Below are 18,584 nucleotides of genomic sequence, written 5' to 3' on the forward strand. Positions count from 1 at the left end.
CTTTAGTGCTCTCATGTGAACAATTCTTGCCAACTTGTATACCGTAAATTCAGAATTTATTGCGTGCATTTATTATTGCGATTTTATCATTTTAGACTAAATGCGATTTTAATTTTTGCGATTTTGAGAAAAATCCTGTTTAATTCATATAAAAAATTTCCAAAATGTGAGTTTAAATTATTGCGATTATAACCCTGTCGCATTTTTCGCAATAATAAAAACATTGAAAAATTTCTGAATTTACAGTAATAGGTTTATATTCATAATGTCTCTGACAAGTTCGAAAATTAGTGTCGATCAATTATTTTTTAAAGAGTTATACCCCTTGGAAATATTAATTATATGGAAAATTGCATTGTGAACGTTCTCGTTACAATTCTTACCAGATTTGTATGAAATTTATATTATAGGGTCATATCAGCAATGTCTCAGACAAGTTTGAAAATCAGTATTATCAATTATTTTTAAAAGAGTTCTACCACTTGAAAATATTGATTATATGGAAAATTGCATTGTTAGCGCTATCATGTGTACAGTTCTTGCCAGTTTTGTATGAAACTTATATCATAGTTTTATATCAGCAATGTCTCGGAACAATTTTGAAAATAAGTGCTGATCAAATATTTTTAACGAGTTATGCCCCTTGGAAATGTTAATTATATTGGAAATTGCTCTGTATTTGTTCTAAAGCCTTCATATCTGTAAGATATTTATAATAAGTTTTAAAGAACCAAAAAAAAAAGTTTTTACACAGATCAAGTTTGAATTTTGGTGGTGTCACTATAACCGTTCTAGAGTTTTTCCCCTTTACAAATGGAAAAATTGCTAAATTTTTCGTTTCCATTCTCTAACTTTAGTTTGCCTCAATCAAATGTTATGAAACTTATATACAATGCTTATTACCACATAATACAGATGTAGTTCGAAATTGGGTGGCGTCACTTTCACCATTCTTGAGTTATGCCCCTTTATAAACATAAAAATTGCATAATTTTTTGTTTCCGTTCTCTAACTTTAGTTTGCCTCAACCAAATGTTATGAAACTTATATACAATGCTTATTACCACATAATACAGATCTAGTTCCAAATTGGGTGGCGTCACTTTCACCGTTCTTGAGTGATGCCCCTTTATAAACATAAAAATTGCATAATTTTTCGTTTCCGTTCTCTTACTTTAGTTTGCCTCAACCAAATGTTATGAAACTTATACACAATGCTTATTACCACATAATACAGATCAAGTTTGAAATGTGGTGTCATCACTTTTACCGTTCTTGAGTTATGCCCCTATATAAACATAAAAATTGCATAATTTTTCGTTTCCGTTCTATAACTTTAGTTTGCCTCAACCAAATGCTATAACTTTAGTTTGCCTCAACCAAATGTTATGAAACTTATTCACAATGCTTATTACCACAAAACTCAGATCAAGTACAAATTTGGGTAGTGTCACTTTTACCCTTCTTCAGTTATGTCTCTTTATAACTTTATATTATATGCAAGCGGGAGCATCATCTGTGTCCCATGGACACATTACCCATTTATTTTACTTATTGTCCTTAGACCTTGGACAGATAGAATATGTGCAACGCGGGAGACATTAGAACTCTGTTCTTTTATTTAACCTGGATAGCCAATTTTCCTGATGAAGTCAGTAGTTATTTCTGGGCACTATTGCATCATATAAGTTTGATATCCCTGCTAATAAATGTTTAATTCCTTTAAAGTAAAATAAGATGTTTATAATTTTAGACTTTACTGTTGTATTCAGAACTGCAGCTTGACCATTGGACCGCAACCAAATCCAGATTCATGTCTTCTCCCAGACAGTATGTATTATCTAAAGTCATATGAAACGAGTTTCTAGTAATTATAAAGTTATCTAAATTATTGAACCAATACATCCATATATACTAAACTAAGTCCTGAATGCACGTTTTTTACATTTGATACGAATCTATAATGTATTATCGACAAGTAATATTTCATTCAGGGACTGTTGATTGCAAGTTAAATTAACTTTCGAGTTCATTGCCAAAGTTTACCAAATCGTGACATTTATGAACAATCAACACAGAACACATGGAACATGTAAAAAATAAGTGAATAATTAAAGCAATGATATTATTTTTTTTATATTTTCCATGCATTCCCAATTGTTAATTAAACTTTTCCTTAACATTTTTTAGACGATATGGTGTATTTAATTTGTTCTTTAGAATCAGTTATTACTTTTTGCCTTTAAGTCCACGTTTGTTTGCATTCTTTCATCACTGTTTTTTCCTCACACTTGCACTGTGTGGTGGCAGAAGTTCTAACAAGAGGTCTCTTGTTAAGGTCACTGCATACGGGAAAATATCGGCGAATTACCGTAGATACTCGCTTAATAGTCGATCCTACTATAAGTCGGGGTCCCTTTTCAGCTCCAAATTCTAAGGATTTAGTCTTGACCCTCGTATAAGTCGGACAAAATTTGGGCATTTTTTTTTCAGCTGACAGTAACTGAACGCCGGTAAAACCAATGCAAATCCAGGAATAATATTCATTTCTGCATTAATGTTTGTTTGGTTTGAATTTAGTTGATGCTCATCATGATAATTTATATTGCTGTTAATAATAAAGATGTATTCATTTCTCTTGTTTTGTTCACTGTTCAAATGTTAGATTAGCCATGTGTTGTTTACGTAATGCATCAATGATTTTGTAGGGTATGACTAACAACCTATTGTTTGAGAAAAGCGAATATAAACCAATATGAACCTGAAAAATTTAAAGTCAATCAACACTTGATGAAAATATTTTTCACAGCATACATAACTCGGTGTTAAATGAGCATGTACACTTCATAATTCTTATTATATTGTGATGATTAAAGGATTAAAAAAATTAAGTGAAGCTAATCAATATATTAAAATAACTAACTCCAACTCATTAGTGTCATCTGTTTACCTATCACTGATAGTTTTCACACCTTTAGTGAATACAACTCTTTGTCTCTTAATTGGGGTTATCAATGGATTATATTGGCTTGTCAATCAATTTTGTAATTTTTGTTTACCTGAGACACTATAATGAATAATATTTTGATTTTGGGAATGAATCTTAAAATTATTTTTTGATTATTATATGATTTATAAGCATTGAATTGATATCATGATATCACAATAATGACACAATAACTCCGCTGAAAACATCCTTTCACATATTTGGTACATTGTTATCTCCTTTTCATTTTTGGTTCTTGGCTCTTCTTTTGGGTTTATAGGAAAACCATCTGACCATGAAAATCAATACACAAACCGGAAACAGTAGAATTTCAACACGAATTTGCAGAAAATGTTTACCAAAGAACAAATAAAACACAAAGACAGTATTGAAGTCATTTATTTTCAACAAAAACTTTTTATTTATTGATTTATGTAGGTTTGGCAATCAAAAACGTAGTTTTGACCAGGAAATTCACTCTGACCACTTTTCTCAAGCTTGGATTTTTCCTCTGGTAGCTAGATCTCGTCTATTAGTCGGCCCCCCTCTCTGGATTATGAATTTTACTCCCAATTTTCCGACTAATAAGCGAGTAGGAACGGTAGTGTACGGGAAGACAATAATTCAGTAGTAGTACATTTATGAAGATTTTGATAAGATAATGATTTTCTTTTACAAGAAAGTTTACGTACACTTGTTTTATAGTAAAATTTAGCCATTCAAGGAAAGGTATATAAAATATATTCAACTTTTTTTTTAAATTTGAATTTTCTTATGACTTTAATTACTGTAACTCATTCAAGTATACTGAATAAAAAAGTTAAGTGAATGTTTGTAGTTATTGGGACCAACTGATACATACTGAATAAAAAAGTTTCGAAATATACCTTCACCAACATCTATATTTATATGCTTTATAACAACAAAATTAGTGTGATATACCGTTGAACATTCATATGAGCATGTATCAAGTTAATTTTAAGTTTTTTGAATTGATTTTTAATTTTTACATAGTGTTTAGTTCCATTATAAAAACCTTCCTTTATTTCTTTAAGTTTAACAGAATTTTAGATCCAGAATTAAATAGAACTTTAAATGTGAATTTGTCTATTATATCTCCCCTTCAACAAACGGAGATATTATGTTTTGGTAGTGCTTTTTCTTCTCATACAACCATGTCCTGGTGACAACCTTTTTATGCCCCACCTACGATAGTAGAGGCGCATTATGTTTTTCGGTCTGTGCGTCCGTTCGTTTGTCCGTCCGTCTGTCCCGCTTCAGGTTAAAGTTTTTGGTCAAGGTAGTTTTTGATGAAGTTGAAGTCCAATCAACTTGAAACTTAGTACACATGTTCCCTATGATATGATCTTTCTAATTTTAATGTCAAATTAGAGTTATGACCCCAATTTTATGGTCCACTGAACATAGAAAATGATAGTGCGAGTGCGGCATCCGTGTACTTTGGACACATTCTTGATTTTTAATCTTTTAACACAGGCTTAGGACATTTGGCATGAAGGTATATTACCATAAAACTGAGTGTCACATATCATCATGACCTTCAGGTCAAAATACTTGATTTTTTTTACATTTTTGTATCAGGAACATAAATTTTATAACCTTGGACATAGGCTTTTGATATTTGGCACATCTTCTTTTATTCTAATTCATGTACTGAGGCTAATGTAATATGCTTTTAAATGAAATACCAAAGTTATTACAAAGCAATATTTCAAAAATGAAATGAGAAGTTTGATATTTTTCAGCCCACAAAGTCCAGGAGTTCCCAAAGTGAAGGAATCTGACCTCCCAGCTTACTACTATGATGATGAATACTTCATTTCAGGGATGATCTCAAGGCCAGATGTATTTGGCAATTTCTGGTCAGAGTATTGTGTTAGAGGTAATCACATACAAGTATTAACAAATACTTTTGGAGTCCGACTTTTATCAGTTTTATAGTACACATTTTAATTATACTGTAAATTCAGAATATTTTCAATTATTGAACATTGGACATAAATGCAAGATTAATTATCAAAACTATTAAATTTACAGTAGATGATTTTTTTATTATCTCGCCTTGACGGAGTCAAAAAGCGAGACATAGGTATGCTGTTTCCGGCGTCGGTGACAGCGACGGCGATGGCGTCAACAATGTATTAGTTTGTGATTAGGTCTAGTTCATGGTGAACCACATGTGGTAGGTCAATGATATTTGGTATGCAGTTGTATAAGCATTGGCACATCTCATTACCTTGGAGTTATTTGGCCCACCCCCTCAGTCAAGGTCTATTGACTTTGAAACTTTTCATAGTTTACATGTATTAGTTTGTGATTAGGTCAATTTATGGGGAACCACTAGTGGTAGGTCAATGATATTTGGTATGCAGTTGTATAAGCATTGGCACATCTCATTACCATGGAGATTATTTGGCCCTCAGTCAAGGTCTATTGACTTTGAAACTTTTCATAGTTTACATGTATTAGTTTGTGATTAGGTCAATTTATGGGGAACCACTAGTAGTAGGTCAATAATATTTGGTATGCAGTTGTATAAGCATTGGCATATCTCATTTCCATGGAGATTATTTGGCTCTGCCCCCTTATTCATGGTCTATAGACTTTGAAAATTTTGCTTAGTTAACATGGATTAGTTTGTGATTAGGTCAGTTCAAGGGGAACCATTAGTGGTAGGCCAATGTTAATTGGTGTTCAGTTGTATAAGCATTAGCACATCTCATTTCCACGGAGAATATTTGGCCCCGCCCCCTCAGTCATGGTCTATTTACTTTGAAACTTTTGCTTAGTTTACATGTATTAGTTTGTGATTAGATCAGTTTAAGATGAACTGCTAATGTTAAAGAACAAACAGCCTGTTGTTGATGCACATCAACTAACGCAACTTGGTAGTGACATAAAACCTCTATGACGTTGTTTCTAGCCATGAAAAAAAACCGTCAAATTATAACATCCTATTTCGCGTTTTTCACGGATTCCAACATGGTGTACGCTTAAAACTACGTCTTCCAAGAAAAGTGGAATTAAGCGTCGCACTGATACCTAGTGGAAATTAAACACAAATGGACACAAAAGATACTACACTATCTGTAACCTCCGTTCTAATAAAAATAATAACAAAAATATAAATTTTGAACTCGGCTTTTTGCATTTGCGCCGATCTGCATTTCACTTTTTTTCTTTCACTTGCGCCGATTTTGTCTTTCATTTGCGCCGATTGTGTACAGGTAAATTATAGGTGAAAGTTATTTTTTATTTATCATATAAACCTCTTCCGTTAGCCAGTTGTACATATGTTATGAATTGTCAATTATAACATGTATATAACTGTTGTCCCCTGCTCACAAAGGGGAGGTGGGAATAGAATTTCGAGCAGGATAAGTCAATTTAAAAGATATTCGTGCACTCTATTTACATCCACTAAAATCATGGAGTAAAATTCTATTTACAGCATTTCAAAGCACCACAATAAAATCCTTAAAAATGTAATACTAGTACAATGAATTATTATCTTGCCGAGAATTTATATGCCACACATCTGATATATTCCTTTCTTGTCATTTTATCTTTTCTATACTTGTTGTACTTGCCAATAACGAAGTCCATCTTTTCTTTCTCGTGTCAAAACGAAGTTCTCGAACATTATGACCAAAATTATCTTAAACATAAGGGAACACTATTTATATCCATATATTACCATGCAATATACATTCTAGGTTTACTACATGTACATGTATTTAATCGTATAGCATAAAAAGTATCGGGGCTAGTGATACAAAAAATAAAATAGGCGCTAATGAAAGAATCAAATCGGCGCAGATTAAAGATCGAAATTTTTTTTAAATCGGCGCAAATCTCATACGCCCGTGTAACTTTACACTGGTAAATTTATATGACTTACGCTTAGAATTTTAACTTAATATGTGATTTTCAAAACTGAGTTTTCAGAAGGTTAGTCCGATAAACAATACTTTCTAGAAGTTTCGATATACTGGCAACGTATGCATGTTGAGATTAACTTATTTCTTTAAGATTCTCGTAAAATAATGGTGATCTTGCAATGAAGTTAAATTTTATCAATACTGCTTAATTGACAAAATCTTATAGTAAAAATAAAAATGATAAAGGTTCAATGTCTTTTGTCATTTGTTTCATTTCAAATTGCCTCAAGGAGAAATGATAAAGATTTCGCCTGATCTCACAGAAGCTTAAGGCAAAAAATATAAGAAATTAATATACTCAGTGAATGTGAATTAAAATAAAAATTTACAAGTTTTTAAAACTAAACTTGTTGTAAATTTAACTTCTGACAAAAAACAATATTTCATCGTGTTTTGAGAAAAACTTTATAGTTTTCAACGGAAAATTATTTCTTAGATTCGAAATCAATTTTTGAATTAAAAACTTTATTTGTATTTCATATTTACTGTCTCGTTTATTCAAAACACCTGATGTAGTAATAACGGGGATTGTATTTTATGATAGGTTAAATGGATGTAAAACATTTTAGAATCAAAAACTTTTAATTTATATATTATACCTATAATTTTGATTTTCTTATATTTTAAATATTCAGAAATAATGAATCCACAAACTAGATGGAATAATTTGTATACGCTCGTCCTTGTCGGGACACATAATGGTATAAAGAAGTCCGTCTGTGCTAATGTCTGTCTGTCTGTCAACAGTAGCGAAAGAGTGCGCTATAGCGAAGTTCTGAAATTGACGCGACAAAAAAACCCACACATCTAGTCTAATATAGTCAAATAGTCTGTAAGTTAGCCAGTGTCATCTTTCATTTCTCTTTTTATTTTCAATGCATGATTTTGCTAATGAGAGGGAGAGGACAAAAACAGACTCCTTTCTAAAGCGTCGTAAAAGGTTATTTCGAACAATTTTTCATTCCGACGGAAGGTGTTTCTGAAGGTTAATTTTGTGCGGCAACAACATCGTGAGATCTGATACTGATACATACATGTGATCTCTTGTATCATCGGATAATAAAGTAGGTGAATATAGTTGTTATTCTTGATTATTGAAAATTTAAATGTGGGTTTCAAACCAGGGTTTCCAAAATTATTTTTAGCCAGCCGGACATTTTATATATTATCCCGATTTTAATCCCTTAAGACTAAATAAATAAAAGGCAGTTATGGTAATCAGTTGCCGAGTTGGCCATCCGAATGATTGACATTAAAAAAAAAACATATTAAACTTTCTTTGATTCAAATTCGAAGTTCTGACATAAACTGTTAAATTGGCAGTGCATCATTCGAAGTGTGCAACATCAGCGTACTTATATCTGCTTAGACTCTTTATTTGTGCAAAATAACGTTGTCAAAAACTTTACTTTCGTTTTTAAATCTAAACCGGATGTTATCTTGACAATGGTAAAAGATGGACCAGAGACAGATATGTAAATTCCGTGTATGTTTACAAAGCATGAATGAGTGTAAGTAGCTCTTTCTACGTTATTTCTTCAAGAAAATATTCGAAATAAACGTGAGATAAAGGTATCAATGACAATTTAAGCATTTTTTGAAGGAATTAGGATGCATAATTCAATTTCACACCTGCGCACATGCGCACACGTGTACTAGTTACAGAGACATGTCTCTGGTTCAAACAACGTGGTTATGACGATTTTTCATTTTCACCTTTTTAATTTTTTCATCAAATCATATTCTAAACGTATTTCTGATCATTTAAATCTTTTTGACTAAATTAATTAGATGCAAACCGCTGAAATGTAAGAAAATAACTTTGAATAGACCGATCAATGTCCGGTTCAAAATAGTTTACCTGTCACCTGAACAGGTAAATTTCAGCTGTTCGACAACTAATTAGCCTTGATTAAAATGAGAAGGTATTAAAGTAGGGGTTGTTTTGATAGTACTTAATGATCATGTCACTTTTATGACCAGAAATGTGTGGCTGTTAAAGGCAAAAGGTTGGGTCAAAAAGATCGCGAATAATTTTTCAAATGACCGTCTCTTAAGCCTTGAAAACTAAAAAGTAGATGTCCGTTTCATGCTTTGCCCAGCCGGACTTTTACCGGACATTATACAAATGTCCGGAATATATGACCGTTTTGGAAGCCTTGTTTCAAACGTCCAATTTGTAATTTTTTTCAAACAGTACGACAGCAAGGAAAACTTGTACTATGACGTCAGATTCACTGTTCTGAAGAAAGACAACTCTTTTCTTCAAACGAAGGAGAAAAAAACATGAAAATTAATCATAACTTTTTTGAAAGGTCGGTGACATATACATTTTTTTGCTTTATTTTGAAGAGTACACATGGCACTTTCCTTCTTGAAATTTTTATGAAAAAATCACTGGTAGATATTTTTTAATACTTGAAACGTTTTTTCATTCTTGCGTTTTATTTTTGGCGGGAATGAAATAAATCATATTTTTTAAGATCAAAACAATAAGAGTCTTAAACTCTTGAACCTGTATTTGATGGACACAAATCTACTGTATAACATGAAACAAAAATTATGCTTGTAGGTTTGATATAATGGGATTTTTTAAGAGTTTAAATAACAAGCAAATATCATGTTAATATTCGGGAAAACACGAAACTGAGGTTGCTATAGTGACAAAACTAAGTCGGTGACCCCCAATTTTTTTTATCATATTTTGTTCCTCAAATCATGAAATACCTTCTCACAAAATTTTCAGGAAAAATCACTGGTAGAACTGAATAGGCTGTTTGGTCTTTAAGTCAATGATATTTGGTATGCAAATTTATTGGCATTTGCAAGTATCGTTTCCATGGAGATTATATAGCCCCACCCCTGATCATGGTTCATTGACTTTAAAACTTTTGCATAGTTTACAAGTTAATGTTTGTGTTTAGGTTTGTTTAAAGGGAACGACTTATAATAAGTCAATGGTATTTGGTATGCAGTTGTATTAGCATTGGCACATCTCATTCCATGGAGATTGTTTAGCCATGTACCTTCAGTCATGGTTCATCGACTTTGAATATTTGCATTACTTACATGTTAAAGTATTGCTATTTTAATTTCAACATTTGCATTATCATAATTACAAAAAGACGAGACATATCTCTGTGATAACAGTTTATTTCCCCTATGCAAGACATAGGGATGCTAATCTGGCAGTGCCATTAGCTCTTTACATAAAGCTGTGTATTTCAGAAGGTAGGAGATCTAGATACTTTTAAAATATCTTGTATATGGATGCCTTATGATAAAATGTTTCTGTCTGACATATATATACATTGTCCTTAACCTTTTTTTCATTGTTCACCAAATGCTGATTTAAACTATAGTTTCTTTTTTGTAAGTGATTTTATTCAGTTATGAGTAATGGGACAACTGTATAGAATAATTTCAAGGTATAAATGTCCATTAGTCCATTTGCCTTGACCTCATTTCATGGATCTTTAGTCAACAGTAAGTTTTCAAGATTAGGTTTGTGTCTAAGATACTATAAGCAGTAGGTCAAATATAATTGGTATATGGAGTTGATGTAAGGAGTATGTGTTTGACTGGCAGGGAACATCTTACTTTGACATTATTTTCATATTTTATTCTTAAATGTTAAGTTTATGTGTAATTTTTATATTATTATTTATGATAGATATGGCCAATGAATAATAATAAATTCACAGTATACCATTTCATTTCAAAAGTGAGTGAGTCCCATGATAACTTCAGATATAAATTCATTGAACTTTCTTTTTTACAGTGTATTGGTTGAAGGCCAAGTTTTACATGTTACAAAACAATATGGAAGATGCTGTTTTCTTTTTCAAAAAGGTAATGTGATTCCTGGTTATACAAAGCATTGTTTTAATTTAAAAAATATCAAACTTTTTCCTAATAAAAATGGTTTGATTTGAATATGAAATTGAAACAATGTTAAATTCTTAATCACATTCACACAAACATACAGTATCTCTGAAATCACTATTATAACAGAATTCAAAATGTTGTAATAATTAGGAATGCATATTAATCAATTGCGACAAATTCCATAGCGAAGTCTGAAAATTGAATCAAGATATTGGAGCAGACAGAGAACTATTGTGGATCCATTATTATTCGTTGGATACCAATTTTCATGGATTTGGTGGGAACAGGTGAACCATTTAAATGTTCAACGAATAAAATTTTTTCTATAGGAATGTATGCAAACCTAAACAAAACCACAAAATGAAATATCCAAGAAAATGCAAGTTTTCCTCAATCCACAAAAATTGTTACCCACGAATACTGAAGTGAAAAGAATAATGGAAAATCAAGAAGGAATGAAAACGTTACATTTTAAAAGGCATCATTAATAGTTTTCCTTATTTTTCTTTACTAATTTTTTACACAAATCTTATTGTACAACCTCACTTCATTGTAATAAAAGACTTTGCTCACATATATTCTAGGGCATTATACAAGTCTATAAATTTTATGAAAATTTTCTCTAAATGTTGAAAAAATATTGTTTTGTTTATAGGCATTATGCTGTCTAAAGGAATCATCTGAGACAGAAACTAATAAAGAAATACAGATAGTAATTCCTAACTGTAGTATACATAAAGTCTTATCTATAGGTAAGTAATAAGTTTATATCTTGTAAGTTTAAAGGACAAAATTAAAATCTTTATTACAGATATGATACACTTTCTTGAACGTAGTATATAATAATATCAATTTCTTTGTACACCATGGACCAAAAGTTTGAAAAGCTAAAAATATATAATGTTTAAATGCTGAAAAAATCAGAAAACCTAAACAGAACATAAAACTTCAAATAGCATAAACACTAAAAGGTCATAATCAGAACAACCAAAACTCTCCAAGGTTAAGTGTGCCATTTGGTGTAAATTCAGAAATTATTGCATGCATTTATTTTTGCGAATTTTCAAGAAAGGACAAAATGCGAGATTAATTATTTTGATTTAAGGATAATTTGCCATCTGAGATTATGCATTATTCGCATTAACATAAACCTCACAATAACTTCTGAAATTACAGTATTCTAATAGTTTCGACATTGCAACTATAATTGTATTCATTTTATGCCCCAGTTGGGGCATTATGTTTTTCGGTCTGTGCGTCCATTCATTCGTCTGTCCATTCGTCCATCTGTCCCGCTTCAGGTTAAAGTTTTAGGTCGAGGTAGTTTTTGATGAAGTTGAAGTCCAATCAACTTGAAACTTAGTACACATGATTCCTATGATATGATCATTCAAATTTTAATGCCAAATTCGAGTTTTGACCCCAATTTCATGGTCCACTGAACATAGAAAATGATAGTGCAAGTGGGGCGGGCATCCGTGTACTATGGACACATTCTTGTTTCTCTTTACAAAAAATTACTGTATTTTATTAGAATATAGACTAAATAGTGATAAACTACTGTCCAGACTTCAATAGTTAAAAAAAAAAAAGAAATAGATGTTGCTTTTGAAATGTTTATTTCACAAATATCTTGTCTTTATCGTCCTGTATTTCCTTCAGCTTTTTTACCTTTTGGTGCAAAAAATTGTAAAAGTGAAATGTATGTTTCAAAATCCATTGTAGTGGAAGTAGAAAAGCAGTTGAAATCATTAGAAAGATCTCAATCATTTGATGAAACACAGAGGTTGTATGATGCTGGAGAGTATGACAAAGTTGTAGACTGCCTACTGAAAACAAGTCTGAATAAGGTAACTCAATGTTAATAAACATGCCAAATAAAGTAACTCAATGTTAATAAACATGCCAAATAAAGTAACTCAATGTTAATAAACATGCCAAATAAGGTAACTCAATGTAAATAAACATGCCAAATAAGGTAACTCAATGTTAATAGACATGCCAAATAAGGTAACTCAATGTTAATAAACATGCCAAATAAGGTAACTCACTGTTAATAAACATGCCAAATAAGGTAATGCTCTGCTGATAAACAAGTGTAAATTAGGTAACACATGGCTGATAAACATGGTAATATGAAGTTGTAAAAATGTGAAATAGGAATTACACTGGCAATTAACATTTCAGATATATAAGTTTTAAGGTCATATACTTTTGATAAACAAGTCTTGATAAGTTTATACATTGCTCATAATTGTGAATCAGGTAATACACTGTAGATAAACAAAAAAGGTGACACATTATAAACATGTCTTGAAAAGGGGATTCAATATTAAACTTATTGGCAGAACAAAGGTAAAGCTTTAAAGACAAGCTAGATAACACCCTACTGTAAACAAGTCGAGAAAAGTAATTGTACTTATGCAAGAGTTTGCGGTCAGATCACAAATGGGTCAAACTCTTTCTGTGGCAGTTTTAATTCCTCCTTTCAAGCTGATTAATAGGTGATATTTTCAGAAAAGAAAACTTGTACTTTATACTATAATGCAGGTTGTGAATAGCCTATTTTTTTCTAATTGTTGCCTGTTTCTTGTTTCAAATAGAAATAAGTAAAATAAAACAGCTTGATATCAGGCATACATGTATGAACAAGTTTGATGCACTTGGAAATGAACACTTCTTTGATAATAGCATTGTATATCCTATTGTTGTTGCCCAATCCTCATACATGTAGACAGTAGATAAGAACAAAAAAATACAATAAATAATTTAAAACTTTATTTACAGCAGGTTTCTATGACAACTAGTGCTACAGAAAGAAGATCACAGCTACTTTTGCTTCAGGATTCCTTGATAAAATTGAAAGATTATAAGGTAGTTTTATTTAAGAGAAAATAAAAACTCTATAAAGTTAAATAAATTTTTAACTAAAAACAATTTAAATCAGGGCTGTGAGTTTAAAAAAAATTATCAGTTAATGTTTGCATTTGTTTTTCTTTATGTGAAGTAAAGAGTTTCAATCTTATGACTTTATCAGTATCATGTGACATTTCTACTTCATTAAATCAGATGTTATAAAAAATTTCATTTGGACTATTATCTTTGGAATTACCAGATGAGTTCCATTTTAAACCTTATGTGTACAGTAATGAAGTTTCACAGTTGAAGATATCAAATTTTAACAACATTTTAAATTTTGATGAACAGAGAGCCTTTTTGTGGTCTGAGATAACCTTAGATGAAGCAGTCCAAGCTTATAAGATGAGTGGGTCCTCTGAGAAGGAGCAGTGGGCAGACACATTGGTCCAAACATGTGAATCTTTGATACTGTGAGTGATATCTTCAGTTTGAAGTGTCTAGTTTCATATATAACCGAAACTTTACATTAGTTTTTTTACAAAAAAGGTCTTTCTAGCTGGCAGGGTAATATCAATTTACTACACAAGTGTTAACTATATATATAGTAAATGAGAAAGAAAAGATATGGTGTATCCATTTGTGACAAAAAATCACTACATGCACATGGGAAGACCAAAACAAAGGAATGGCACTTTTATTGCTTTTCTTCATCTCAGTGGAATTGTAGAGTTCAAAGTATTTCTTTTAAATTTGATCTGGCTTCATTTGAAAAAAAAACACTTGTTACAAAAACAATGTTAGAATACAGTTATTTTTGTTCATTATGTGCATACTATATTCACAGGATTATAAAGAAAGACAAATTGGTCATTTCTAGTTTACCTATAGTCAACCAAGCTAGACTGTCCCATAATCTTATCTACATGATAGATGTTGAAATGTCAGTTCCTGATACTTGCATAGATATGCCTATTGGTACAGTATTACCATGGATACTGTTATATAAACTTATAAAAAAGTGAGTAAAAACTATGATTTTATTCATTTGCATATGATGTTGGTAACTTTTTTTTTCATATATTTGAAAAACTTTCCTTTTGTCTTTGATTGTAGAATCAAATGTTTAGACTATTCTTTAATATTATATATGTATACATGAAATTCTTAAAATTTAAAGTTACATGATCATGCAGGCTCCTACAATTTCCATTGTTTCATTTCAAATTAGCCTCTGAAAAAAAGACATTTAACCAAGCACAATCCCATCACAATCCAACAACATATTTCTCTTGAAGAATGAATTGTTAGTAAGATATACTGTAATACTGGTACCTTTTTCATAAACAGAGAAGAAAGTGAAGCACCAAAACCAGTTAGCCCAGTGCCAGAAGAATTGGACAGTTCTATTCCTTCATCACTTATGTTACTAAATATAGCTCACGAATATCTTGGCAGGTAATACTACATTTTTACCTCATATACAATACTTTATTTCCAATCAAGTACACTTTACATGTTCTTAGATCTTTATTTGGAATACACAATTTATTTACAATCAAAATGTTTTTGAGTTATTTTTACAGATTTCCATGCTCCATTAATGATATCATACAAAGAAAAGAAAAAGTAAAATTTAAAAAAGATTTTATTTGTTTTTTGGGGGATAATGTTTAACATATGCTGCATCTGATGATATGGAACTTTTCCTTTTATTAGAAACTGTCTCTGTAATTGGAACAAAAAAACAATTTTCTGTATTTATATGCACCACCTACGATAGTAGAGGGGCATAATGTTTTTCGGTCTGTGCATCCGTTTGTCCTTCTGTCCGCTTCAGGTTAAAGTTTTTGGTCAAGGTAGTTTTTGATGAAGTTGAAGTCCAATCAACTTGAAACTTAGTACACATGTTCCCTATGATATGATCTTTTTCATTTTAATGCCAAATTAGAGTTTTGACCCCAATTTAACGGTACACTGAACATAGAAAATGATAGTGCGGGTGGGCAGGTTAAAGTTTTTGGTCAAGGTAGTTTTTGATGAAGTTGAAGTCCAATCAACTTGAAACTTAGTACACATGTTCCCAATTATATGATCTTTCTAATTTAAATGCCAAATTAGAGTTTTGACCCCAATTTCACGGTCAACTGAACATACAAAATGATAGCTCGAGTGGGGCATCTGTGTACTATGGACACATTCTTGTTAATTCTTGAGAGGGATAATTCATTGTCACAGTTTGAAATTGATGAAAAAAAAGGTCACTTGGTCAGTAGCATTAAAAATCAAAGTCCCCAGTGCAGTTTGTCTGAATTTTAATTTCAGATACAATTATTTTAACAATTTATAGGGGAAATATGCTCTAGAGAATAGGTTTTATCCTAGAAATCATGAAATTTAAAACTCTGCCAAAAGTAAGCCCCTTTACAGAATGGTAAAAAGGTATTCATTTTATGTTTCTGAAATCATAGACTAAAAGTAGGACTTGAGATAAAAAAATTCAAAAGATTATCAGAGCAAATCACTTGACATGTTGATAAATTACATAAAATTTATTAACTTGGAATCTATATATTTTTTCTGCTCAAGTTGTTTTAGTTTCACTTATCTAAGATGAAATAATGATATTGTTTTATAGACATGCTTGGTGTACAAAGTCAGAAGGAGAGTTCCTGCTCTTCTACATAGGAATCTTAACCTCAGAAAAATCTTCGTCAGAAATATTCAACGAGGAATTAGGTCAAGCAGTGGAGCAGTGCTTTTTCTGTTTGTATGGTCATCCAACAAAGAAAGGCAGATATCGTCATCTTATGGACCATAATGCACCACAGATTGAATTGACATGGGAACGAACTACCGATTTATTTAACTATTTTAAACCAAAATCAGTGCCAGAATTTGACAGTTATAAAACAGAAGCAGTCCCTGCAGAGGTAATTATATGATTTCTAGTACACTCTTCTCATCTCAATACACGTTGGAGCTTCTTTCAAAGTAAATACCTTCAAAGTCTGTAGAGAATAATTATAAAATGATTGTGCTGAAAGAGTATAATTTGCTTTTCTTTATAGGTTGAACATTTATTAAGAAGAATTTGTAATTTGGTTCCAGAATCACAAAAGCCAGGTAAGTTTCTACTCATTATAAGATATTTATTTAGTCTTCTAGATCTGTTTCACAGAAGGTATTTAAAAATGTATTCAACATGATTCCTTTTAAATGAAACTTCTTTCTATCAGATATTGGATCTTACAAAAATTTTTTTTTAGATTTTCTCCTTGAGGTTAGAAAAACTTACTTATCAAAATAATTGCTTTTCTTTTATTCTAATTACATATCTATAGAAAAAAAGGTTTAGATTTAATGAGAATCTTCATCCTTACATTGAATATGTCATTTAAACAATATTTTTCAGTTGTTCATATTTCATAGTTAATAGATAGTTTGCATTGTCAACTTATCTAGTTTTTTCTGTGTATGATTTGATACAACCACATCGGCTCATTTTCCTAATTTACTGATTTTCTAATATTCTGAAAAAAGTTGACTAGCTACATATCAGTAAGACAGTAACTCAAAAAGTCAAAGTAACCATTAATTGAACATGTAATGAATATATTTTTCAGTATATGTGATTGATTCCTTACAAGATTATATTGAGGGAACAACTGACACATTTAATGAGGAGTCCATTTACAATCCATCGTAAGTATTTCTTTGTATGGTTTGTGCCAGTGGAACATTCTTCATTTCTTAGATTATAGATTACTATATCAATTTATTTTGCTATTTGATAAGATGAGGCAGTGAGTCTTTGTATATTTCAATGACTGTTACTTTATAATGTAAAGTTGTCTTTGAAATAGATTTTACTAATAATTTCAATCTTTATTTCAGGCCTGTATCTCAAGAGCTTTATTATCTGTTGGCTGACTACTACTTCAAAAATCATGAACAGGCGTGAGTATAAGATGTAGTTGAAGTCTTTTGTTTATTAAAAATTTTAGATGATGTCTTCACTTGTTTGCTGTAGTTTTCTTTAATTATGATCAGAGGCGAATCCAAGGGGGGGCGGTGTTCCGGAGGTTGGAACCCCCCTTTTTTTTGACGATCAATGCTTTTGAATGGGGACATATGGTTGGAAACCACCACCCCCAATTTTGAATATGGCTGGAACCGCCCCTGGATGATGATGCTGAATTGCTATTTAATGTCCTGTGGCAAATTAAATGCATATTCAGGAGGAGGACATGACATATGAACTGCTTTGTACAAGATAGACATGTTGAGCCTGTATTTTAACATGCAGTCAACATGTTACATTATATTGAGAAACACAATAAAATATTGGAATGCCTCACGATTGTTGTCGGCCAATCAAAAGTACAGATTCTTATGAAACATACATGCATACAATGTTATTATTGAAAATATGCCGCTTTTGAAAAAAGAATTTGTATATATTTTATTTAACACAATAACTTTTATTTCCAGAAAGGCCATAAAATATTACATGAATGATATATGTGTAAATCCTAGCCGCTTAGACTCTTGGGCAGGTATGGCTCTGGCTAGGATGAGTCAGTTAGAACAAAAACTTAATTCTGTAAGTTTATTTAAGCTAATAACCAAAAAAGGGAAAAAAAGAAGAGGTGTGCTAAGGTTATTTTTTGGACTTTGAATAGAAGTATTGCAAATTTGTGAATTTTCATCAAAAAGATTGACAAGTTTAAGCAAAGTTAGCAAAAAATGACAAAAATAAATAGTTTTGACAAAGATTTATTTTTATGTGGGAAATATCAAGTGCATGCAAGAACCTAGTGAATATTTATAAGAAAATTGTTGTTCATATTGCCAGGCAATGTCATAATTTATTTATTTGCATGAATTTA

The 18,584-nt window shown here is 31.2% G+C and overlaps 1 protein-coding gene across 1 annotated transcript in view; it reads left to right on the forward strand.

Moving 5' to 3' along the window:
* The window catches only part of LOC127706805 (calcineurin-binding protein cabin-1-like), a 63,180-nt gene that overhangs the window by 28,551 nt on the left and 16,045 nt on the right, over positions 1–18,584 (forward strand). Inside the window, exons 19-32 of the mRNA XM_052211491.1 lie at positions 1,754–1,830; positions 4,753–4,889; positions 10,730–10,800; positions 11,492–11,588; positions 12,562–12,686; positions 13,624–13,710; positions 14,044–14,165; positions 14,540–14,713; positions 15,043–15,150; positions 16,331–16,625; positions 16,764–16,818; positions 17,319–17,397; positions 17,590–17,652; positions 18,187–18,298. Of these exons, the coding sequence (XP_052067451.1) occupies positions 1,754–1,830; positions 4,753–4,889; positions 10,730–10,800; positions 11,492–11,588; positions 12,562–12,686; positions 13,624–13,710; positions 14,044–14,165; positions 14,540–14,713; positions 15,043–15,150; positions 16,331–16,625; positions 16,764–16,818; positions 17,319–17,397; positions 17,590–17,652; positions 18,187–18,298 (1,602 nt within the window). The remainder of the gene's footprint in view (positions 1–1,753; positions 1,831–4,752; positions 4,890–10,729; positions 10,801–11,491; positions 11,589–12,561; positions 12,687–13,623; positions 13,711–14,043; positions 14,166–14,539; positions 14,714–15,042; positions 15,151–16,330; positions 16,626–16,763; positions 16,819–17,318; positions 17,398–17,589; positions 17,653–18,186; positions 18,299–18,584) is intronic.

The sequence above is a fragment of the Mytilus californianus genome, unplaced genomic scaffold, assembly GCF_021869535.1.
Source record: "Mytilus californianus isolate M0D057914Y unplaced genomic scaffold, xbMytCali1.0.p SCAF_6, whole genome shotgun sequence".
Classification (NCBI taxonomy): domain Eukaryota; kingdom Metazoa; phylum Mollusca; class Bivalvia; order Mytilida; family Mytilidae; genus Mytilus; species Mytilus californianus.